A 26,937-nucleotide genomic window follows, 5' to 3' on the forward strand; every position below is an offset into this window, starting at 1 on the left:
TCCTGTCTCTAGTTTTGTTTCTAATTCCGTCTTCAGTCTACGTTGTTTCTTTTAGAAACAATGTCCTTGTAATTCTTTATAAGGAACACATTTGTTCCTCTGTTTATCAATCAATCATCCGGAAATCCGTTAATTTGTCAACTCTTCTTGAATCTTGTAACAATTACAACAAGGTCAACCATGTCAAAGAGATATTACAATTTATGTTACAAGTTAGCTATGGCTGTTAAGTAACATGGATCGGTTTCTACAAATGTAATTATATTGCCATTGTTATAGATATGTTCCAAATGCAGATTTGGATCTCACACAAGTATGAGAGAAGGAGACATGTCTCCAAGGTTTAAACATCATTAGTTAGTATAAAATAGTATAAATAACCATATGTATAATATATAAATTATTATATATGTGTGTGTGTGTGTGTGTGTGTGTGTGTGTGTGTATAAAGGAATATTTATATTATCATCAATAATGAAACTCACGATCATATCAATTTGATTGTAACTACGAACTTAACACTCCCTCTTAGTTAGGAAGGATTGATATAGAACATATTATGTTCTTGAGTATACGAAAAGATATCATCTCAATATGATATTCTTGAAATGGCATATTTAAGGATATCAACATGAATCTGTCAACATACACATATTATATATAGAATTTGCTACGATTCACAATGCGGCTAAATTTCTCAACACTACTTTTTTTAGCAAAGAGGGAAATTAGGAAATTTCTATAACATTAATATAAGTTTAAACACTACCTTAAGTGAGGTCTATAACAAATATAAGCAAGATCCGACCCAACGAAGAACACTAACAACTTTCATGGTGTCCGACAAAATCCGGCTTGAAGAACCATGACAACTTTCATGGTGTCTGGCAAAATCTGGCCCGAAGAACCATGATAAGTTGGTTATCAAGGTGTTCGGCGAAATCCGGCCCGAAGAACCAAGATAACACTTGCTCCAACACATTTTGGTGTTAGGATATAGGTCTACTATTGATAAGATCGTCACCTTACAATAGTTACCTTCTATTTGTTATCATAACTTCCGGTACACCAGGACAACAACTTATTGTAGTCTATTGTGATAATAGGTCTAGTTATTGATAAGATTGTCACCTTTCAATAACTCCCCTCTAATTATATACATAAATGAAAGATCATCCTCTTTCATGACATAATTATAGCAGTATCATGTAGTAACTCACATGATATCCACCATGAACCAAGTCAGAGGGTGGACACACCAAAGCTGCTACTAGAGGGTGGAACAAAGGATTTTCACCTCATACTTCTCTCTCATAGAGAAGAGCACATTACAAAGAATTTCTCTTAGAACTTCTCCTCATAGATAAGATATCATCCACAAAGGATTGCATCTCAAAATTTCTCCCTCTGAACATTGATCGTGGGAAGTTAGGTCTTCTAGTTACTTCCTCAGAAACTCTCTTCACCCAAGGACGCCTATCAAACTCACTCTGAATCTTATATTAATTTTCTGATATTCTAGTGAAAAGACATTACTTCCTCATGTTATTCCTATATGTATTTCTAAACTCCCTCTGAGTATCAATTTTCTAAGCTTCGGTTTTTTCTTCGAAGAATCGAAGAAGTATCATACTCCCTCTTAATGTAGAATAATCTCATAATCTCGATTATCAAGGATGAGAGCCTCATTTTATTCATCTTGATCATCAGGGTCTTTGGAGTTGCTATCATTAGGTTGAGTCTGCACAATATCTGGTAGCATGTGTGAAGTACCAACTTTTTTTTCCTGTAAGAACATCTTCAACCATAAAGAAAAAAATCAAGGCAAATAAGAGAGAGATAAATGTCAAGAATAAGAATACTCATTTGCACATGAAGATTCAACAATTTTCTTCTTAGATTATTTGAGAATGGAACATCTCCCCTCTAAAAGTGGGAATGGAACATTGACTATTATTCCCCCCCACAATGTAAAATTTCCACTTATTCTTATATTGTTGAACAGTTTTTTATCAAATATGATAACTCTTTCTAAGTTCTAACTAACTCTTTTTATCCATTAAAAGTTCAAACATTCATTTAGCTTAATAGTAGACGCGAACACAAACTTGTCCTCAATATGCCAAAATCTTGGTTGAGTATGATTGTGCCACATGTATGAATTTACAACTCATACGTCGAGTTTCATTCATCAAGGAGAGACTTGTAGATGGTTCAAATGAATTCTTAAAAGCTTCATTAACATCTCACAACAACTCAAATTTCCTTTGTTCACGCAAAGGTATTTGTTTTTATTGTTAATCATATCCTCTATAATCTCCCTCTCTTTCAAGGTTCCCTGAAATGTCAACCTCCTCCTGAATCTCAATCTCTATTTTTTTCCTGCAAAAATATTCTTGGAGGGAAAGATCAAGGTATATAACTCATATAGAAAAATAAGAAAGGTACTACTATAATACCCAAGGATAATAATTCTGCATAATAAGATTATTTCAAAATAATATAGATCTAACTTAAATCTATATTTTCAACATATTGTTTTCTTATTAATGCCACACATAATAATCTATACTAAAATTTTTCATTTATATTCTTTACAAGTTATTTAAAAAATATATTTGACTTCATGCATAGTCACCAAATATTTTATATGTGTGTGTGTGTATACATATATGTATATATATATATATTGATTTAATAATATAGAAGAAACTTTAATATATATATTCACCATGTTCTATATCACTCAAAATATTTCATATTCAACATATTGAAATGATATCATAAGAACTTTTAAGCAAAATATTTTATAATATCATGAGTGTACTTTAAGTGGTACACACTTACTACTAAGGGCGTCGATACCTTAACATCCCTACCTCCCAATGTGTGCGAGTACTTTGACTTTTGGCCTGTCGCACTCACAGAGTCACATCCACATAATTTCCTTAATCTTCGTTTGATGGGTTATCCCTCAAAGAATGGTAATGTGTCTCCTTTTCAATGTTACATTTAAATTCATGGCAGTTTATAGACTTTGGTGTAGTGAAGTTAATTAGGGAAAAACGTGAGATGAAGGGATAATTAAAATTGTGTTGCCTTACATGGCATTATTATCTTCAATCTTGCCCCGTACATGAATAGCACCTTGTCCTATCTGGCAATGTGGGGCCTGATGACAATTTGACACAGTTAAATATCCTATTTTATTGTCCTCCCTTCAACATATATCCTTTGACTTCGGGTCGATGTAGAATGTTTGTGTAGTCTGCGGTAATAATAATTATCCTTGTGTCTTCCTTACATGCAACTCACGACACATAGCTTCCTTGTAGTTCAATGCTATAACTGTTGATGCTTTCCTTTTCTAATTTCAAAGTATTCAGACTGCCATCATTTTCAAATTCACTTGGCTTTGACAATCATAGTGTATTATATTTCATGCCTTTCAGTCTTTCCATAGTTTCTAGAACTCTTGATTTACATATGACACCAATAGCCTCTTTGAACCAATATGAAGCCCTATCACTTAATGGCAGACTATTGGAAATCTGAACTTGGGAAAATATGCCCTGAAGTCTATTGCTTCTTAATCATTCTTAAAGAAAGACATCACAATACCTTTGACCCCTTTATAGAAAGAGCATTGCCATTGAAAATATAAATCTGGTCCTTGAATTTACTGCAATTAAGTGGGCTTACACTGTCATGGCTGTGTCATAGCACCTGAATGAAAATCTGAGAGGATGATGGACTGCTAAAATAGGCCTTTATACTCCTATCTCTCTGTTATCACAATTAGAGGTTTCTTGGGACTGTATTTGCTCAATACCTACTTTGACCGTGATGTATATCTCCTCCAAAGATATATCTATTTTTTCAGTCATATACCTCATATTTTGTGAAGAGAAGGTCTTCTTTCATATTTATTATATCGTTGTTCCTTCATAAATTGCGTATAGCTGCTTTGTTGATTCACACTGATTGGAATGATTCAACATATCATTGTCCATTCACTAGATAACACTTAATATCTACAATGATAGTGAGAATCATAAACCATTGTTCCTCCTTGTTTTCTTCTTCCATCTGCTACATGCATGCAACTTCTTCCAATCTGTCTATTGTATTTGCAGCTTGGCTCTGATACCATGTTAAGTAACATGGATCAGTTTCTGCAAATGTTATATTGCCGTTGTTATCGATATGTTCCAAATGCAGATTTGGATCTCACATAAGTATGAGAGAAGGAGACATGTCTCTTGAAGAGACACGTCTCCAAGGTTTAAATATCATTAGTTAGTATAAAATAATATAAATAACCATATGTAAAATATATACATTATTATATATATAATATAATATTACAAATATATATATAATATATGTATATATGTATATAAAGGAATATTTATATTATCATCAATAATGAAACTCATGATCATATCAATCTAATTGTAACTACAAACTCAACAATGGCAATAGAAAAATGCACTAAGATACCATGCTGGAAGAATCCAGATCGAAACATAGAATGAACCCAAATGGAAGAGATAATCGTTAAATGCGTAGGTCAAGTATAGTACAGACCCATCCAAATAAGAGATACTCATTACACATAACGCAGACCTAAATATAGAAGCATGATATAGTCTACGAGAGCGAGGGGACCATGAACATGCTACACATAGCCTAATGTCAAACCCGCAATAACTGGAACAACTTCACCAACTTAAACATTTAGAAACACTATCCAAAGAACCACTTACCTTGTAAATTGAATCTGATCCTCCACACACTATGGTGAGATCCTTACGCCACATCAAAAACATTGGCACATGCCAACAATCCACGTTAGAAGTTGTTACAACACATTTTCAGACCAGGACAACAATTGAAGAACACCGTAACAGTGGATGACACAGTTCCTAGATCACTAGGAACAATTTCCAAATCGCTAGAGAATGCCACAAACAAGACCAAAGCCTAAGTGCATTTTCATAAGTACCAATACCTTGTTAACTGCAATTTTGGAATAGAAACCTTATGGAAAGCACAAATGTAGCATTGTTAATTGCAATTGTAAAATTGTATTTCTCTATTTCCTGAACAACAAACATCAAGATCACATAGACTTCCGGATATAGGAGTAAAATATCTGCTGTCCTGCATTTTGTCGCCTGAAAATGTACAAAACTTTTTCATCTTAGTTTCATGTTTCTCTGAGTTAAATTGGCTAACGTTGTTCAATCAATCGATCGCAACTCGTATAATGAATCCTTTTATTGAAGGCTTTCGTCAAGTCTTTTTGTTTTTCATTTTATTAAGCCTATGCTTTTTTTTTGAAGCCTTCAATGTTCTTTTTCTCGTTTTTTAGTGTGTTTGCTTTTGGTCTTTTGGTTTTGTTGAATTCCTTACTTTTTTTTCCATTCGATTCGATATATCTTAGGGCTTAATCGGACTTGGTAGTAAAAATATGTCATCATTTAAGTGCCCAAAAGGTGAACTCTTCAAATGCAATTACATATTTAAAATATCATGTTATATTTTAATGTCGACATTCACTTTTTGAGAAATATAACATAAATTGACTTTATGTTATGTTTTAAAGTTACTTTATCACTTAAATTTATCACTTAAGTGGTGACTATAGAGCACTTTATGTTGAGCACTTAAGTGACTTTATTAACTATATAGTTTTGTTTATTTTTGAAAGTTACTTTATGTTTTATTTCAAAACATCTAAGTTAAATATTACTTTTTGAATAATATTTGCACATACTATATTAATTATATAGTGTAAATGTTATTTTTGACCCAATTAAGTGATATTTCTTTAAAAATCAATTAAACATGTGCTTAATTGGTCTTTTAAGTTGTGCAAATTTAACTTACATGTCAATGACATGTTTACATGTAAATGCATTCCTAGAGTGCGATTTGCACTAGAAATGCATGTAATGGACTTCCTAGAGTCCATATTGCATAGAAAATCTCCTTTACATGTAAATCACTTTACATTTAATTACTTCCTGAGAGCACGATTTGCACTCAAGAGTCATTTTATGGACTTAGACAAATAAAAAGCCTAAGTTCTTAAAATATGCAACGACCATCCTAGAGTGCAGTTTGCATGAGAGTGACTTTTTACCTGTTTAAATGTTACATGTAATGCCTTTAAGTGAGTGCAATTTGGCATTCTAAAACATGTAATAACATCTTAAGACCACGATTTTGCCTTTCAAGGCGAAAAATGTCCAATGCGTATTACATAATACATGTTTTTAAAAGATCTAATGAAGCCTGGAGAGTGCGATTTACATTGTTTACTACTTGTATACATTTTAAGACATGCAAAAGCACATGAAGAGTGCGATTTGCATTGATAACCAACAGATTTGTATTTTAAAATATGTAAAACCTTCCATAGAGTGCGTTTTGGCATTGTAACTCATGCATTTGCTATTGGAGTCCACAATTTTGCCTCCATGAACAAAAACACCCATGCTCATGCAAGCCAAGGGCACATTTTTGATGAGAATGCTTAGATTTCTTCATTCCAAGCCATGAAATTTATCTAGGGCATATTTGAGTTTCCTTGCACATCCATGCATTTTGTGTTGACATTTCTTGCAAAAACTATTCATTTCCATGCATTGAAAAGCCACATTTTTGGCAAAAACGTCCATAGATCTTCATTTCCAGCTTAATCAATACAACTTTAATGGCACGTTTTTTAGTTTGGATGTGTATACATACAAAAGAAGGCATGTTTTTTTACCATTCTTTGCCAAAACCTTTTCATGTTTTTGCATAGAAAGGGTACCTTTTTACCCAAAAACGTCTCAAATGCATGGTTTTTCAAAAACGTTGGCATATTGAGGGTTTGAGACCACCTTTTTGGGTTTTTACATACAAAAACACCTCATGTGAAGTCATCATTTGCAAGCATTGAAATATGTAATAACCCCAACAGGTTATAACTTCTTTAAACACCAAGAATCTTTATATTTCAGTTGTTTGACATTTCGTCAAACACTTTGCAAGCAAGCTCTGATACCACTGTAATGACCCTCCTCAAATCAGCCCTCAAAAATGCTGATGAAAGCTCAAGGAATTTCATCAAACAATTCACATGCAAGGGACATATGACTGATATAGTATTTCAGCTAGCTTCAAATGACTTTTTCCCAATTTGCATCAATGAGAATCTAGTGATAGAAGATTACAATGAACTAAACAATGACCTAACATGAATGTGCAACTAATTTTGGCAATATTAAATACAAATATGTGACTTAAACTACTTACAATATGCAGCTACAGCAACTAGTGATTATGACAAATACTTTGGATGCAACCTAAGATGGCATTATGCACTTACAACCAAGTGGCATTAATATAAACACTTAGTATGCAAAATTATGACATTGTTTATGCCAAAAAGAGAACTTACAGCCAATTGACATTTTGTCAAACAATTGGCATGCAAACTAATAAGTTGATCATCAAACTCTAGGTTTGCAATATAGATAGTCTAAAAATTACAATGCTCTTTCAATTGCAAAATTCTTGCCTTCCTTTGATACCAATAATGCCAAATGGCAAACAAAGACAAGTACAATATGAAAATAGTGAAGTGCTGATGCTATATTTTGTATTCAGCTGAAAACCTACATTTCTCAGAGAATATGCCAAATGAGAAGTGAAGAACCTGATTGTAGATGGCTGTAATAATTTTCTACAATGCTGCCCCTTCTGCTTTGCTTTTTTCGATTTTCTTTTTCGACTGCTTTTTCGGATTTGCTTTTTTGAATTGCTTTTACGAATTGCTTTTTTCGCTTGCTTTTTCGCTTTTGCTTTTTTTCGGGCTGCTTTTTTGGGCTGTTTTTCAATTCCGCTTTTTTGGGCTGCTTTTTCGTATCTGCTTTTTTCAGACTGCTACCCTATTGAATCTCAAGACCATATCTTTCAATGGCGTCAAGATTTTCAGCTTGAAGGGATTTCGTCCTTCAAACTATTGAGACATGATCTCCAGAAAATTTTCCAATTTCTTTGATTTTCCCAAGCATGCTTAAAAGAAGCTCTTCCATTTCTTTTATAGTGTTCTCACAAGAGCTCCATCCTTCATTTTCTCAATGTGGGATAAAACATAACTCCCTTTATGTAACTTATGTCTCCAATGTGTTATAAAATAAAGGGGACTCTTTTAATTTAAATATTTCCCACAAACTATAGTCTATGCATTAATAAAGTTAAATATTTAAATTTAACTTTATAAAATAGCTTTATCAATGTAAAACAAATCTTATCAATGATAAACAAGTCTTCTCGCCGATTTTAAACAATTACCATCGACATACCGTTGCCACTGGATGTCCACCCATGCCCAAGATGACTTACTATAAATAGTAAGTATGCCCAAAGTTGCCTCAAAACCCCTCAGAAAGACCTACAATTGAAACTATCTAGGCCAAATGGCCTCTAAGCCCCTTTAATGTCCTGGTTAGCCTACGGGACCATGGGGAAATAGGCTAACGACAACATCATGCTATGAATGCTAAAAAGGGGACATTACAAAATAGTTAAGGAGTTGTTTGAAAATTCGAATTTGGAGGAAAGTCATTCTTTCAATCTTATTAATCTTCCACATTTGGCTCTTTGAGCTCCACATAAGTAGAAGTTTTCAAACCTTTGCTATTTTGTCGCATATTTTGGCTTATCATTGTACACTTGTTCAAAGACATGCCATGAATTTTGCAAATTTGCTTTAAAATAAGATGAAAAATTCTATTTTCAATTGCTTGGAATTTTGGGAAATTCCAATCTCAAAATTGCATATAGGAGAGCAACTTGATATTTTGTCATGTTTGAGTCAAAAACGAAAGGTCTGTTTTTGTTTTGTGCATAGTTTTGTTTGTTGTTTTCTTGCTGTTTTGATTTCCTTTTTTGGAAAAGGCTAATGATTCTTTCCCAAGAATGTGAGAGCATTTTAGAGCATTTCATACTCCACCTCTTCATGCAAGTACATCACATTTTTTCAGCAACACCACGCCAAAGCATATTTCATCCATTTTTCGGTATATGTAATTACATCCATTTTTATTTATATGCAATTCCATCCTCCATACTCACATGTAATTACATCCTCCATACCTAATTACATGTAAATCACTTTACATGTAATTACATCTATAGAATCCGATTTTGGTAAAAGGTCACTCTTTAAATATCAGTGATTTACATGTAATTACATCTATAGAATCCAATTTTGGTAAAAGGTCGCTCTTTAAATATCAAAGTCATCATTTGCATGCATCCTCATACACCTAGCTTAAACCCATCCTTACCCACATGCATTCCATCCTCCTAAGTCCCATTTCAGCCCTTGCATGTGATTTCTATTTCCTATCCAAGTCATTGCATATGTTCTATGAGTATCTAATCAATATTTTGAACATATTGTTCTTTGTAAATCCACCTTTGCCAATCAAAAATCAACATCTTCATGGAATCAATATCTTCCGACGATGTATTCACCCACTGGAATTTTCGTGTTGTAGCGCAAGACATGTCCCCATCTACAAAGCCCAAAGGAAAGATGAAGTACCAATAGGGCAAGGAGTTGGCTCATGCATTTGCATCTCATGTCTCATCTCCTCCGGATCAGAGTATCCGACATAGAGATTGGACACGTTGACATGGATGATTACTTACAAAGGGTCAAAGCATCAAGAGAAGTAACATTCATTTGGTGTCTACTTTCCTATGGCTGCCTAGGAACCAGAATTTGTCTAAAGATGTGCTCGATATTTCAGTCCTAAGTCAAAAACAATCAAGGATGCAGATGGTAAGGTTATCATTACTCTAGGCCCAGAAGTTACTGAATAAATCTTCCGAGTTCCTTAGTGTGTAGAGTGTGTAGACTTGCCAAAAGAAACATCTCTAGAGATATGGAATGAGAAGAAGTCAGATTATCAAAGGTATATGAATGCATATTGGTTGGATGTTAGAAGAAGTAACTTTTCCAGATGGCCCAAGACAATTCATAGATCTAATTTCAAGCCAAAATGTAAGGATTTGATTACCCTCCTTAGTAGAATATGTGCCCTCAAAGAATCTAGTGACTTTGAACCATGGATGTATAAGTTTATCTTTCAAATCTTTGATAACAAAGAACCCATCTTCTGGGGAGAGCTTATCAATACAACACTATGCAAGCAGATGATTGATGTGGGAACGTCAGCGCCATTTCACATACACTCATACTTGGTTTACATTGTTGCATCCATGGGATTCTTTTCAGGATTTTCAACCAAAGGGGATCGGCTTCAAGTTCCTATTTGAAATTATTATGATCAAATCACATTGACATAGAGCAAATATCACTATAGGAAGTCCAAGATGCATTTTTTGGACAATTTAGGTGTTAGTTTGATAAATAACTAGTAATCAGAAGAGTATTAGATGAAGCTTGGAATAGGGTAAATCAATTTGGTTGCATCTTTTTGCAGTTTCCAACTTTCACTTATTTGAGAGTTAGTTATTTCAAAGGAGAACCATATACCTTGCCGAGATATGCTACTGATAAAATCATTCTGATGGAGTTGATTAGACAGCTCATGGAGGTGTAGACATATCAAATACTCAACACAGGCCAAGATTTAGTATCACTACAGCCAAGCCCTTGGTGATTGGTCAATATATGATCAATTCAGTCTACAAGGCACAAGCTATGGAAGTAGAACTTCAACTTATCACATTGAAGAAGTTTAAAACTAGGTTTGGTTATGATTACCGAGGAATGCATTCAAAGATCAAAAGAGCATTCACCCATGTTCATCACATAGAGGACATATGGATTGACTTGTGCACAAAGTTGTATATTATGGAGATGGATTATTGCAAGCTTACATTGTAATAGATGTGATCTTGACGACATGGTTGAGATCCCATCCAACTTTTCAAATTAAAGATGATGGCAACATTCTTGATCCAGAATATCATCAGGCTTACTTTGCCAAGTAGTGTCCTTTCCCATACATTGGTGACATAAAGAAAGTGCTTCTATCTTTGATAGATTCCAATCCATCTTGATAAATACTAACAAATGGTTGAAAATCAATTGTCTTAAAAGGGTATATCCTAAGCTTTGGGTGGATTGTGATCATTTTGGACCAGTTGGAAGGACATCTTGAGTGGAGATTACAAGCAAAGATAGTGCATCTTTGTCAGTTTTGGCTAAATCTCTCAAGTTTAAGCTTAAAGGTGGAAAATAATTAAAATCACTTCAAGAATCCTCTTATGTGCTTGTAAGGCTCAAGAATACGAGCACGAATCTAAAGAAGAGTTTTATGTGGAAGATGAAGAGTAAGAAGGAGAGATTATGATCACATCTCCTCCACGGCGAACAAACAGTTAAGGTCCATCCATTCAGGAAACACCCTTCTTGGATGATATAGACAATGATGTGGATTCATTCTCCACAGTTTTTAAATCTACCATCTCTACTTCAAAAGTAAACATGTTGACACTCCCCATCGCTTCAATGACTCCTATTCTCATAGCTGAGTAGAGTGAGAATTTGGGAAATGTGTTTAAAGATTTCCCAACTCTCACGGAAGGTTAGGTTTCCCAACTTGATACCTCAATGGGTGGTTTTGAATTGTTCATGACAAAATCTTCTCATTAGGCACCCATGAATTCAGCCGTGCAGACTGGAGCATGCACAATCACAAAAGAAATACAATCAGAATCAATGTATGTGGTGGCCACTGTCCCTATTTTAACAGATGTGGGTTTTAATTTGCTTGCATGGTTGGGTAAAATCACTATGAAGAGAAGAAAGGTTGTCGTACCTCCAGAGGATCTTCTTATTAAGAAAAATAAGTCTAAATCTTTGAAAGACAAGGTTATTTGAAGGATTGTAGTGGATGCTGATAAGACTAAGTTTGCAGAACTTGTAGAACCTTTGGTAGATAAACTACCTGAAGAACTTAACCGTTCAGATTACAAGTTCACTTAAATTGAATTTGATAAATAATCATTGTTGGGGTGTTTGAAAGATGCTCAAGATGCACTCGCTAATGTGTCAAAAAGAAATCATGAGTTGTGGGAGAAGAAGAATCAGCTTAAGCAAGAAGTTGGTCATCTAAATGAGGTCATTCGTTAGCAGTCTTCACAACATACAATAACCGCATCTAAGACACCTCAAGAAAAATAGATAATTGAAGCAACAAAGACTTGGTTTGGAGAGGTTGTCTTTGAAGGAGTTCTGGGCATCAAAGATGTGGTTAAAGTTCTTGACCATATTAGAGGTGTTGAGATGTTACATGACCTAATTGCATCTTTGAATCAAGAAGCCAATACCTTGAAAGAGATTTTACGTGATTGGGATCAAATAGATAATGCTGATCTAGATGACATGGTTGGATGCGAAGTCATTCCATCTTCAAAAATGTTCTACAAATGTCAAGGACTCATAGGTCACAAAGAAGAGACACTGGGAAAACTTCTAACAAAGTTGCAAACAGCCTTAGAAGACCGTCAATCAATTCAAAAAGAAATCATGTGCAATCTGGAGCAAATGGGATGCAATGTACTTATTGAACATGACAACTTGGTCATAGAGAAAGAAATAACCTCAGAGTATACAGTCTAAGTTAATGCTGATCTTGATTCCTGAGAGTTTGGATCACACATGATGAACAAGTTCGCTGCATATTAATCAATAGGAAAGCGCCTATGGGATTCTCTTTCACCAAATTACAAGGTTGTGAAATCAACTTATGCCGATGCAGCCAAAATTGAAGCTATATAAAAGACAATGAAAATCTCAGATCTTCCTATAGTGCGTGATTGCATCATAAAGTACAAAGCCCTTAAGAACAATCCCTTGGATTGTTTCAACTTTTCCCATCTTTTTCTTTCTTTGTTTTTCATGTTTGTAGTTGGAGAGAATAAATTGTGTAATGTCCCCATTTTAGCAGGTTTCTACAATTGGTTTGGTCAGTTCACCATTACGACCCTCGTGAGCTAACAATGAGAGTTGAGGGTCTCAGTTGTGGGGTTATAGGCTTTTCAGCAGCCTATGACATGTTTTGGCTCCATTTGAGGGACTAATGATTTATAGTAAGTTAAACTGTTGGTTTTGACACGCTTAGTTGAGTTAGAGGAGTTGGGTGATGCTCCAAGTTTTTATTTCAGGCTTCCAGATTGGGCTTCAAGAATCTTGGAGGGAGCGTCTATTTATAGTAAGTCACCCGTCAGGTTCATTCATCATCTTTCCTCATCACGATCACTTTGGTGTTGTTAGATTTCGATTCTGATACTTCTTTAGTTGTTTTTGCAAGACAAGTGAATTATTATTATTATTCATCTAAACACGCTGAGGTTGTTAGTTTTGTTGGTGTTTGTTGGTCAACTCAATATCATAGCTCATTGGAATTGGGATGAAAAGTTTTAAATCATGGGAACAAGAAACAATGGCCTTGCATGTCAAAATATTAAGTTATGGTGGAAAAGGTCAGTTTTGGAGCCAAAAGCAATTAATAAAATATATTAATGGTATTTAATTATATTTTAATGTTGTGTAGAGAAAGCTTCTTAAGTGGAGTTCTTTTGAAAAACTAGTGCCATTTGAAGATTATAAATATGAGGACATTCGATGAGAAAAACATCCGATTATTTGTTTATCTCTTTGTTTCTTGTTTTTTTGACAATTCTAAGTTTGTAATTTTGTGCCCTTGCTGAAGTATAAGGGTTAGATTATGAGTTTATCTTGCAATTTGCTGCCGAGGTAAAGCAAATTGCAATTGCTTCTCTACTGTATCTATTGTTATTGAGAAGTTGATTGAACAAGTGCTGAAGATTGGATTCTGGAGAACAAATTGAAGGCTGAATTATTAATTTTATGCTTCTACGTCGTGGTTGGGAGTTCAATCTGAGTGTTAGAGGGCTACCATTTCGCTATAGGGCAACGATTTATCTATTGTAGGGTCATGTTCGCCAAAGGAGGGTTTGTGTGACATCTTTGAGGGGCCGTGTTACAATTTTTAAGAGCTGCGTTCAATTTATATAGCCTGCGATATATATTATTGGGGCTTCTATTGATTTACTTTGGATTGCAAATTAAAATTCAAAGCCAATCTATATTTCTAGGTTCTTGGCATTTTAATATATTATTGCTGCTACTATTATTTTGAAACATTGTCGGTAATAAATTAAAGTTAGAGCAAATCCTTTGTCTTTCATAATTATATAATTGCACAGTTCGTAGGGTAGAGTTATGAATTAATGTTGGCATTCATACAAACTTCTTAGTATTAAATTGATTTGATATTGAAAGTGCCCAATTGCATTCTCTAGTGTAATTTCAAAAATCAGATTATCAAATTCGCAACAATAACAATAAAGACTGCGAAATGTTTGATGAAATGTTAGACTATTGATTAGCAAAAGATAATTGGTGATTGTTAAGGATATAGCCTGTAGGGGTTATTACAGTGGTATAAGAGCTTACTTGCAAAGTGTTTGATTGAATGTCAAATAACTGAATTATAAAAGAATTTGGTGTTTGACGAAGTTATAACCGGTTGAGGTTATTACAAATTGCATGAGATGCAATTACATGAAATTCGATTGCATGTCCTTAGGACATGTAATCCAATAATTCTTCTCACCTAGTTTGATCAAGCTAAAGTTGGTTGAGTTGCTCCCAATCTTTCCTCCTTTTTCTTACTTTTTTTCCTATAAAAGGAGTCTCTCTGTTATTGTAAAAATCATCTTTTATTGTATGCAAGAAAGCTCTGAAGAAATTGTGCAAGCATAACTTTGATTGTGTATTACTATTTTGGATGAAAAGTGAATACGAAGAAACAATTGGAGCAAAGGTTTGATTGAGTGCATTTGTGATAAGTGCAAATTGGAAGCTTTGACTATAATTTGCGTTTGTCTTCTTTGATTCATGTTATTGTTGTATGGTATAAATAATTGAGCATAAAGAGTTAAGAAAGAATCAGATTTGAAGCTTTGACTGGGAGCAATTGTGGTGATACATAGACTAGGAGTTTTGATTGTAGCTTGTATTACCTTCTCAGTTCACAAAAATAGTTAAAATTCTTTACTTCTGGAAGTGTTTGAGCCCCAATAGTAAATGTTATTGTTATAGAATAGATTAAAGCTGGACTTACAGCCAAACACGTACGCTTTTTAACTAGCCTTTGAGTTAGTGTTGGTTTATCAGTATTATTGTTTCCAGCTTTTAGATAGAATTGTAGTAAGAGATTTCATCTTATCCATTACTCGCTTTGCGGGTAAGTGGATTTTTTCCTGAAAGTTTAAGCTGAAAGAATATTGGTAATACTCTTTTAAAATCTCTCAATTTCTTTCTTACCTTGAGTTGATCCAAGGAATGGCGAGAAGGGGGAGCCTTCCCGTTAAGGTAGGAGAGACTCTGTCTCATACGTTGTGGTCTACTTATTTTGCGATTGGATTTAAACAAACCGTCGGTTGCAAAATATCCACCCAACAATACCAAACTGCTGTTAGACATCATATTCTCATGATCATAGGATGCATTTCTATCTTCTACTACATTATAGCTTTTAATGTATACTTGTCTTCCACTGTATTGAAGCACTAAATACATACTTGTCTTCAATTGTTCTATAAGTTCACTATACAAGCTCATGTTTTCAAATACAACATACTTCTAGACCACAATGTTTGAGAAAAAACAAACACCTCCAGAACACAATGTTCGACATCAATGACAATAGACAACTAACATATATTTCCAATAATCTCCCTCTTTGTCATTGATGGCAAACAACCACAAAAAACATTGTGACAGATATATCAATTACTAAAACAAACTTGAATAAATAAATATTTTCCTGATTGCCATCAAGATGTTATCACTGCACAACTCTGATAATCAAGCACCGAGATTAGTACAAAATAAAAATAAGTTAAAAAGCTCCCCCCTAAACAAATGTACCACCCCGATGCACCAATTCAGACAAGAGAGGCAACAATAGCAAACATTTCGTGGAGAAACTCAAAAGAATTCTGATCATATGATGGAACATATCTCAAACTATATTCAACAAAGTAGAAATTTTTACTTCTAATATAAAAACTTAATTTGAAGGGATAGGCGAAGCAACTTGCTCCTCATTAACATCTTGTTTTACATCTAAAATTTTTCTCTTCTCTTTATTGATTTTTTAGAGTTTCTTGGAACTTCAATTACTGTAGTAATCACAGATATCGTGGAAATCATTATGCATCATATGTTATTAATTTGATAGATTGATGCACTTTACAGAGACAAGTTTGAACTGATAGATTGTTTATGATGTTATCCAAATTACAGATCATGTTTCAGTTCAGAAGTTTTGAAATTATATTTCTCTTGTAAATCTAAAAACAAACCAAAATATCATTCTTGGTGGATATATATATATTTTGGTTCTTGTTCATATGCTCTAGCCCATAGTATTTTTTTGAACATTTTTTTTGGAATTTTTTGAAGTGTTGAATGGGGAATTTAGTGGTGTTCTTATTTCCTGCATCTGGTTTTGTAGGTGGTTGCCCTTGTTATGGGAGGAGGATTTGTTATGAATGGTCATATAACTGCAGAGCAGTTGACGAAGTTTATTTTGTACTCGGAATGGGTAATTCATTCAATTTGGTGGGTTGGAGATCACTGGGCTTCATTAATGCAGTCGATTGGAGCTAGTGAGAAAGTTTTTGAGCTACTGGAACTTCCTCCAAGCAAGCAACTCACCTCTCAGGGTAATCAAATGTCTAGAGCATTTATAATCATTTGATTTCAGTTTTGAAGACAATTTTTTGAGTACCATATGATAATATCATAATTATTAAGATGTGCTTGTATGAAACATTTAAACTGATCAATATGATTTTGGTTCTAATAATACTGTCAATTGAGGGTACAAACTTGGGACAAGATAATCAGTTGGCCATAGTTTTGTTGTGTGCATGAGTCAATTTGGTATCAGTATGTTTGTTGTGGTTTGTTTTCCTTACTATTCTAGTTGATAAAAATATTATTGGCTTTTATATTCCTCTGAGTTAGTAATGTTTTAACTTACTGAAATTCCATGCGTGATTTCTTCTTGTTGGCCGTTTTTCTTGGTAAGACCATAAGAGCATTGATGCTATGTTTTGCAGGCATGTTATAGGGAGGTATCACCATAAGAGTATGTATGTGCAATTTTTATGTTACGTAGAAATGTCATTGGGCTTGGATACATGAGTTTTTTCTGTGGATGGTTAAAGTATAAACTAAGTATTCTTAAGCCTCGTAGAAAGTGCATGGAAGGCAAAACTTAAAGTAAAATTGAAGATTTATTCTTTAGCATATTGATTTCTATAGAAACCAGGTTACTTTGATGCAAAGTTCCTAGGCTTGGACTCGGCTTGGACTCGACAAGGTTTTGTGAGTTCCCAAGGGTTTGGGTGTTGAAGTTGGAGGAATGGTAAATTTCTTCAATTTGGTTCTGCACTTTGAATTGGTTTCTTCTTGCCAATGAGTTGTACCATCAATCTGATCACTAGCTGCAAATCGATTGGAGAACTGGGAAGGCATTTTAACGAGTAATTGGTATAATACTGCTACTGGTCAATATTCTGCCATCACAACCCGTTTTTGATTTCTTTGGCATATAACATGATGGTGGCATTCATAATATAGAGGCAGTGTGGCATTACCAACAACTGCGATTAGTTTTAAGGAGTGGCATCCTATATTGAGGGGACTGCGATTAGTTTGAGAGACATTCTTTGTGTAATCACCCAATTTCGATCTAGTAAACTATAAGCCCCCTTTTGAGCATTTTAAATCTCTACGCTAGACCACATTATGCCTAATTATTTTTGCACAATTAATTAATCAATAATCCTTGACCAAATCATCAATTAATCATTTATTTAATTTTACCTTATAGTTGACCACTTTATCCTAAGTTTTATTTAATTAGAAGAACATGCTCCCTTTTAATTAAATAAAATCCCCTTTATTCTATGTGCACATGAAAAGACATTTTCTAACTTAATAAATAAAGGAAAAGCAAGTTGTGGGTAGAGAGCTATAAGCTGCCTCTCAATCTTCCTAATCTATGGGATTGTTTGAGAATAATGGTTTATAGAAGTGTGCCTACTTTTTGTTATACATTTTTGACACTTATCGTGGGGTCAGAACCAAGTTTTTAGCTCCATTTTGCATCAGTTTCAGATTTTCTTGTTGTAGGTCTGATATTTTTATTTTTCAGTACAAAATATTGTATGATAGGGTTCTTCTCTGCGTGTGATAAAACTCTGTTTTGTAGGCAATCCTCTGCCGTTCTGTTTTGTCGTCTGCCTTCTTTCTAGATTATTGCTTGGCTTCTGGCGATTCATCGTACTGGTTTGGGAATTCTATCGCTTGGGCGTGTGCTATCGCCTAGCTTCCAAAGATCTATCGTACAATACATTGGTGAATTGTGTCTCATTGTAGAGATCTGCTTATTTTCATTTTCGAGTTTGATAGATTAGTTTGCTGAGATTTCACTTGCATTTCAGTTTTCTGGTTTTTGCCAACAACTAATCAGGTGGTTTTGCAGGTTTATTGTGCTTTTGATTTGATATTGTTTGCCATAACTTGCAGGTTCTCTTGTCAAAGTTGCATGGCTAGATTACTAATTTGTGGTTTTGTAGGCTGCCTTGGAGATACAAATAAAAATTGTGCTTGTTTCTTATTAGCTTTCATTTTATTTCATAGGCACATTAAAAGCTCATATGTAGGGGTTCTTTCCATTGGTAGGGAAGTGTGCTCTTGTCTTTTTAAGATGGTTAGAAACTGACTCTTTGGTTTGGATCATTGAAAATGAGTTGGATAGGTTACTATTGTTAGAAATAGGGAATATTGAGGAGGGGGGGGGGGGTTTGAATCAGTATTCCACAAACTTTTGCCCAACTATGGATATTATTAACAATCTTTAAACTTGCATATATGATCAAACTGAAAAGTAAACATAACCATAACACAATGCAACTCATAACACCATTATTTGTTAACAAGGGAAAACCTTGGCGAGGATGGTACCCACAACATGATCCATTATTCAAAAGTATCTTATGAAAAATATTGACCTTGCTAGTTGTCTATTACATCCGTATAGAGTATTTGTCCTTGTTAGAGGACTAGGCTTTGTTAGAAGCCTCAACCCTGTTAGGAGTTGTTAGTACAATACAAAAAGTAGAAAGCTAAGCCCACTGCCCAAATATGCATATACAATTGTACAATCCATATACAAAAGGCATAGATACAAAAACCTTTCTGACAATGCTGATATCTTCAATCTCTGATTTGTCCTTTGTAGCTCTTTTCACAAAACGGATCATGCATCCGTACTGTAGTGTACTATCATCAAGTTTGCACAATACTGATCATACAAAGTGCACATTCAAACATTATATCATTATAATATTACAAACAAAAGTGTCGTTTCTTTTTACCAAACTGCTTAACCTGTCGGCCTTCAATAGCTTGCATGTTTCCCAAAACTTGAAATTACTTTTTGCTAAGTGAGTTAATATCTAGGATGTTGTCCCGACCTTGTTAAGTTATTGTTTTGGTACAATATCCATATTCTTGTCATAACTTGTACTTGGTACAATGTCCATACTATATCCAAATCTTTCACTCTTTTAGACATGTGCTCTAAACACTTTGTACTGTATTCCCTCAACTGATCACATGCTGAAATGCACGCTATGAAGTGCGCTAAACAATATACTTTGAGTGTTCACTGTTTTCCTAAATAACCCCCAGACAATTTTCAAGTCCAAGTATCCAAAACATCATAGCATGTTTTGCCTTCTTCAAAGTAGGTGTCCTCTTAGCGAAATCACCAACAACTCTTTAATAGCCTTTGTTAACCCTTTTGTGGTGTGTTTGGGAGAAGCATTTCGAGTAGGAGAGTTTGCTCTTTGCCTCTTCGAGGGGAATCAGAAATCTAGACCTCCACTTATCATCCATTTTGTGTTGATCTCTTAGTGGGATCTTCTACCTTTAGAGGGCCCACTGTTGAGAGAAAAATCTTGCGGGAACGACCCAAGTGGGAGCAAGCAAACCTGGGGAACCCACTATAATCACAAAGCCCATGGCAAAGACTAAAGTCTTGGGGGGACATAGTATTTCTATTCATCTAGTGAGGACACTCATGGGATTGCAACCATGGGGGAATTGCTAGTTGGGTATGCTTATTTGTGCTTGGGGTCCTTGAAGCTTTAATATTGCTTGTGAGACCATTACATCTAAGTACTATTTGGGTCTCGAGGCCTTAATCCTGTATCAAGACCAAGGGGGATGCTATGAATGAAGCCCTTACTAAGAATCTAGGCTAGACGTTGCCCTATTTTAGTCGCGTTGATATCTTGGTCCAAGGAATCGACCCAAGAATTGACACACCATGTGTTCCTTTGGATGTGTTAATAGCACTCCACGATAAAGCTAATATCACTTTGTGTGAGGTGAGGGAGCATAAAGTTGTGGGCCAAGCTTTTGATGCAAGCCATGACCTTAGGGTAGATTTTTCTTCATGTGTCCTTGTTTTGTGCCAAGACTCGTGGAAATCATTTGAATACACACATGATGGTAGTACTAGGGCTTCCACTTTGAGACCTCACATATGCTTGTATCATTTGAGGTTGCTTTGTCCCTTGAAGACTACTCCATGTGTCACTATTTTGCTTGTAAAACTTTCTTTTGAATATCAATTTTGGTGCTGCTATTGAGTTTAGACGTTGTCACGACAGTTAACATTGCCAAAGTCATCAAAATAACAAATCAAAATAGGTCTTTTGGGTCAAAAAATCGATCATTTTGCATTTCCAGATTTTTTTAGGCCCTTGCATTCCTGAGGTATATCGTACGATACTAGAGTATATCACCTGTTAGTACTGTGGTTTATTCCCTGTCTTCTGGCAATCTATTGTCTGGCCTTTATCTAGAATATCGCCTCAGAGAGTTTCATTGCTTGCCTTTAAGTGAAATATCGTATTCTTGTCCTTCTATCACCTAGTTTACTGAGTTCTGTCGTATGAGTGTTGTTTTGAGTCTCTTGCATTTGGACCTTGTTCTTTGTTGGTTTAGGTAGCCTATACTTGATTTCTTGATTTTCGTAGACTTGAACCAATGAGTTAAAGGTTGTTTCTAGCTGAAAAGATTATTTGGATCACTTGACTACATACTTGGTTAGTGGATTGTTCACTTGTCCATTCTTTCTTATTATCTCTTTTATTTCTTTTTCTCTTGCTTCACAATTATCGTACATAGGGCATATGAAGCCTGTTTTACTGAGTTCTATCATACAAATGTTGTTTTGATTCTCTTGCATTTGAACCTTGTTCTAAGTTGATTTAGGGTAGCCTATACTTGATTTTTTGATTTTCTTAGTCTTAAACCAGTGAGTTAGAGGTTGTTTCTAGTTGAAAAGATTACATGGATCACTTTACTACATGCCTGGTTAGTGGATTGTTCACTTGTCCATCTTTTCTTATCATCTCTTTTATTGCTTTTTATTTTGCTTCACAATTGTTGTACATAGGGCATATCAAGCCCACAACTTGGGTATCTTGTGACAAGTTATCTTTGCTCTCTTTGTACTCTCTTTTTCGCTTTGGACAAGTGGGCACTTTGCGTACCTAGTTTGAATATCAAGTCATTCTAGTCATTCTATTAGGTTTTTACATCCCCTTTCATGCCGGTTACAACTAGATATCATATTCATCAAGGAAAGCAACCCCAGGCTATCTTTGACACATCACCTATAAGATATTCAGAAACTTGGTTTGATCCCTTTGGTAACATTTTCGAGACACTTAATTTTCATTTAGGTTTGAACATGGTGTTTCTTTGATTTTATGGAGGGAGGAATGCGACGAATGCTTAAATGAACTCTTCATGGCAAACAAAAGAATAAGACATATAGAATTAGAAAGACAAGCCTATTTGGAAGAGCAACCACGACACTTGGCGAAACAATTTAATAGACAACTTTTTACATATGGTTCACCTTCACTACCAAGGTCACAACACACTAGATGTGCTTCATCTCCAAGGTCATCACACACTAGACATGCTTCACATGTTTCTAACAAGACAATGATTTCTATCCTGAGATTAGTAAAGAGGAAATCCTGCAATTCCAACAAGATCGACACTTGCAAAGACTCATGAAAAAGGCCTTATGTTACATTCCAATTTTTGGCTCTATTTTAAATGCCCCTTTATAGCAGTTGAGGCTTCATGCAAAGTTGAATGATTGGTTAAATTTGTTATTCGTTATGGTTTCATATGCCAATGAAGTGATGGTTATTCGTTATGATATCATAAAAAATTAGAATAGTGGTTAACCATTATGATGATATATGAACTAGAAATGGATGGCTAATATGATCATATGCTATGATAATTTTGATTTCTTAAAATGATGAGAAATATGTTATTACCATGATAAATTTCCCTTGCAAGAATGTGGTGAAGGGTGGAGGGAGGGGGGGAGCATTGCCAGAGAAGGAATCGGGCATGAGGGCACTACCTACCATTGAGCCAAAGGGTATGAGTCTTAACCACTATGGCTAAGGGAAAGCAGCTAGGCAACCAAGGGCATGCTAAGGGACAACCATGAGCTAACTTGTTAAATAATATATCACTTCATAATAAAAGAAATTACTAAGCATAAATTGAACTATGAACTATGTGAGAGATTAATGTTATTTTAAATTAATTTGATATTTAATTATTTTGCATTTGAACATGTTAATATTTAATTCTTCAAAGAATTTATTATTATACAATGCAAAATAATTTATAAATGATTTTCAAAAGCTTCTTTTTTTAATTTCTCACATAGTTTAGTGGGAGAGTACTTAGGGTTTCAAAACCCTAGGTAACAGTGACTCTAATTGGGGGCTGCATTCTGTGCCAGGATGCAGAGAACTCTAGAATCTCTAGGACACTTCAGTTCTTTATTCGTTGGGCAAGAGTCACCACCGTTGGCTACAATAGCTAAGTTCTTCAAAGCTTTTTGAAGTATCATTATGGTATCATGAAAACTCGTTTCTGGTTCATTAATGAACTGATCTACACCACCACATAAAATTGTAGTTGCAGTCAAGATGGATGCACACCCACTGAAGACATGGAATCTCTCATTTCCTAATTGCCTCTCTTCAAAAGTTCATAGGATCCAAGCACCTCGAGCTTCTCTATTGAAATCATAACATCAATAACCATCTTGGAAAATAATTCCTTTTCTCCTTCTTTGTAATATGTAAGGACAGACCTGTCTTCCAGATGCCCAATCTATTTATTCCCTTGCAGCAACAATATATGATATCATTTCATTTCCGTCTTCTAAAGGTAATTGAAGATTATGATGTGTCATTGCCAAAGTTAGAGAGGCATTGCAGCTGGAGCATCTTTCACATCGAACATTGTTGTCTAGCAATCATAACCTAAAATTTAGATAAATATCATAGTATGCACCACATGTGATCTGATTGTAGCTTCTGCACATGAATCTCTGAAACCATAACCTTAATGAAGAATTATCAAACTTAATAGTGCCAAATACCAACCTGCTGTTTTTCCACAATGCTTCTGTGGTTCCCCCTGTGTTTTTCTCTTGGATGTGTGTTAGGGTATGTCCATCCATACTGACAGTAGACCCATGTATCATTTGGATCATCGTTATGTCTTGTTTCCATCCATGTCGATTGCTATTTCACATGATGATGAGGATAATTGGTGACATCCTTTGCCTTCATTTCCATATTGTTGGAGGTGGAAACAACACTCGAGCAAAATCAAAATCCCCCATGCCATGTCTTGATTCTTAATCCATTCATTGTTGATATTAACTTGCTTTTGTTCACATGAACTGAATGGACATCTTCGTTTGAGTTTCCTCTTCCAAGACTTCTAATACTTATTCCGTGGCCTGGACTATTTGTGATACCTTTAATCCTGATATTAGAAGATCTATCACCTATCCCGGTACAATCATCACCTGTCTTAAACTAGTTCCAACCGTAATATGCAATCTTTCTACTTGAGTATTGTTGTGATTTTGTGCTTAGAATCTCGTGGTGGTGCAATGATATTAATTCTCCCAATAGAAACTTTCTGTCTCGGGTGCCATCTTCTCCACCGCATGCTACCAATCTCTTTGAAAATCACATTAAAAGCATCAACCTTGCCTCCAAAGATCCATGAAATCATCTCAGCTTATGATATTGCTCTCCTCTAAGGCATTTCATTCAAACCATTCGCATGCCCATCTTATGCTTCGAAAGTCATTCCATGCTCAATAACTTTCATACAGTTTGAGCATACTAGGAAAGTGTTGTATTTGTTTTTGTTGAAACAACATTTATTTGATATGCTAAATAGCTCACATGCCTAGCCGGTAATCTCCACATTTTGTAAGCACAAAGAGAATGGTTTCTTTCACACCTGTAAGTTGCATTAAGCTGGAAGCATTTTGTGTAGACTTTCTCAGTCATCTCATTCTATTTCATTTGACATTGTTGAGAAAAGATGTTGAGAGGAGCTTTCAAAGTTTGCAAAAATGGCCAAAAGAAGAAGTAATTGGTATGCACAGTCTTATGCCATTCTAAACTGTTTGTCACGACTTCTAGAACATCTAGAAAATAAAGTCCAAGCCATCCCTCAAATGACCACCTGCAAACATTCCGCAAGGCATGGGTGTATAGAATCATGCGTAACATAATTGATGGTTCTTTGCCTATCTGAGAGTGGAACTGGGATACTTCGTAGCGTTCATAGATGCAGGAACATCCTACAATACTATGTTGTAGTGGAGCAGCAGTTATGAGAACATGGACATCCTTCCTTGCTTTACTTTTGAGTCATCAAGCAACTGATTTTCGCACCAAACTCAACTTGTTGAAGGCTACAATCAGTTGGGTCCGATAGCAGTTGTAATCCTCTTCAGAACTCAGCTAACCAAAATTCATCATTGATGAATGTTCTTGCTCTATTTGAAAGCTCCTATTTTGTCATGGGTTGTTAGGATGCTGGAAAAGGTTATGGAGTCTGACCTTCGATTTGATTTGCTGCTAAAATTTTAAAGCCAAATAGCAAACCCATTTCGAGAATATCCTCGAATCACCACACTCTGTGAGACCATATTTTGACAATTGTTGCCCCCCTAATTTGCCATAGTGCTGCAGTAAACTTATACAAAACATAAACCCTAAAATGTCATGAAGTTTTTGATTTTTCTTTTACTTTTCACTTATTACTTTAGGATCCCCTTTTCATCGTGCCACCATAACTAAAGTATCTTTCAATATAATAGAGACATTTTTTAACTTCTTTAAAGACTTTAGCAGCATGCCATATCTAATAATAAATTTCATTCATATCTTCTTTGGCTTCGACCATTGTATAAGTTTAAAGCCCTGATAATCCCGAGGATGTGAATTTGGTGCTAATTTGTTGAGGGAAAGGTGTCAAGACTAACCAAACAAGATTTTGTATTTTGAATGAAACCAGGGATAATTGGAGAACAATCACGTCTACGTACTTTTATAGTGATGAAAAGGAATACACATTTGTTTTAGGAAACTATATGGAAAGTTCATTGATTTGGATTAAGGGTGAATTGGAAAAAAGGAAGTTCTTGTAACCTTATTGAAGGGAGATGACAAGCTAAACAAAACAAAAACAAAAACAAACACAAGCCAAAATTGTAAAAATGGAATGGCTATTTACAATGGAAGAAGGGAAGAGCCATAAAATGTCAAATGTGGCCATTTACAGGTTTAAAAAGGTATGAGCCTTTTCGAACCATTTTTTGGTAAAATAGAGAAAGGATTTGTACAAAAGTAAGTAAAATGACCAATGTGATTTTTAGCTCATGTATGGAAATTGTATGCAGAGCAGGGGAAATAAATACAGATTCAAGATTTTCTTCAATATTTTTCAAATCAACCTGGTCTTTCACAAAGATAGATGAAACGTCAATAACTTTTTCCATACATTGAGTCTCTTGATTTTTTGATTGTTCATGTGATGTTTCCACTGTAAATTACTGCACCAATTCTTCCAAAGGAAGAGAGGGTAAGAGATCTGCATGGGACTGAAAATGTATGAATCTTTTTCTTCCTCTTGACTGCCGTCTGATCCCTCATCTGATTTCTCTTCAAGATCCTTTTCTTGTTTGTTTTTCATTCCTCCAATCTCTTTTTCTTCACACACTTTCTCTACTTTTTCTGGCTCTTGCACAAGATTTTTTTTGGATGAGGATAGCACCATAGAAAGATTTTAGAAATCCTACTTGTTTTTTCAAATCCCCTGTGACTTCTCTAATTTGATTCTCTCTAAATGGAGGTATAAAGATAAAGATATCCATTTCATCTTCACTTCTTGCAAAGGCCCTATCCTTCAAAATATCTGGATATCTATGAAACATCTTTTGGTATTTATCTTTAATAGAGTCACCAACCTCCATCTTGGGGGAGGTACCTCTAATATTTGAAATCAACTGGATAAGGCACTTCGATTTCCCCAGTAGAGTTGCCAAAGATCTGTTGGTGAACAGATTTGTCTTCTTCCGAAATCTTTCACAAACAACTCCTAAATGCCCAAATTGAAAGACAAACTCTGAAACCAATAGTTGAGTCACTTTTTTTTGTCATGCCAAGTGCTGTCTAATTTTTAACAGAAATGTACAGCTCCGTTCTCTGTATTTTCAATGAATTTAAATATTGATTATGCCTTTAACCGGAAGGCAAAGAAGGCACACTAACATTCACCCATAGGCATAGAATGTATGCGATGATTAATGAAAATGATTTAGGAAGGAAATTAAATATATGGAACACAAACCATTTAAA

At 34.9% G+C, this 26,937-nt stretch overlaps 1 protein-coding gene across 2 annotated transcripts in view; it reads left to right on the top strand.

The window, feature by feature from the left end:
* ABCB26 (transporter associated with antigen processing protein 1) overlaps positions 1-26,937 on the top strand; it is a 163,623-nt gene that overhangs the window by 78,996 nt on the left and 57,690 nt on the right. For both annotated transcript variants that reach the window (XM_089822596.1, XM_089822597.1), the window contains one exon: positions 16,590-16,800. In XM_089822596.1, coding sequence (XP_089678722.1) covers positions 16,590-16,800 — 211 coding nt within the window. The remainder of the gene's footprint in view (positions 1-16,589; positions 16,801-26,937) is intronic.

The sequence above is a fragment of the Cupressus sempervirens genome, chromosome 3 (assembly GCF_028749045.1).
Source record: "Cupressus sempervirens isolate cs-2001-9-10 chromosome 3, ASM2874904v1, whole genome shotgun sequence".
NCBI lineage: Eukaryota > Viridiplantae > Streptophyta > Pinopsida > Cupressales > Cupressaceae > Cupressus > Cupressus sempervirens.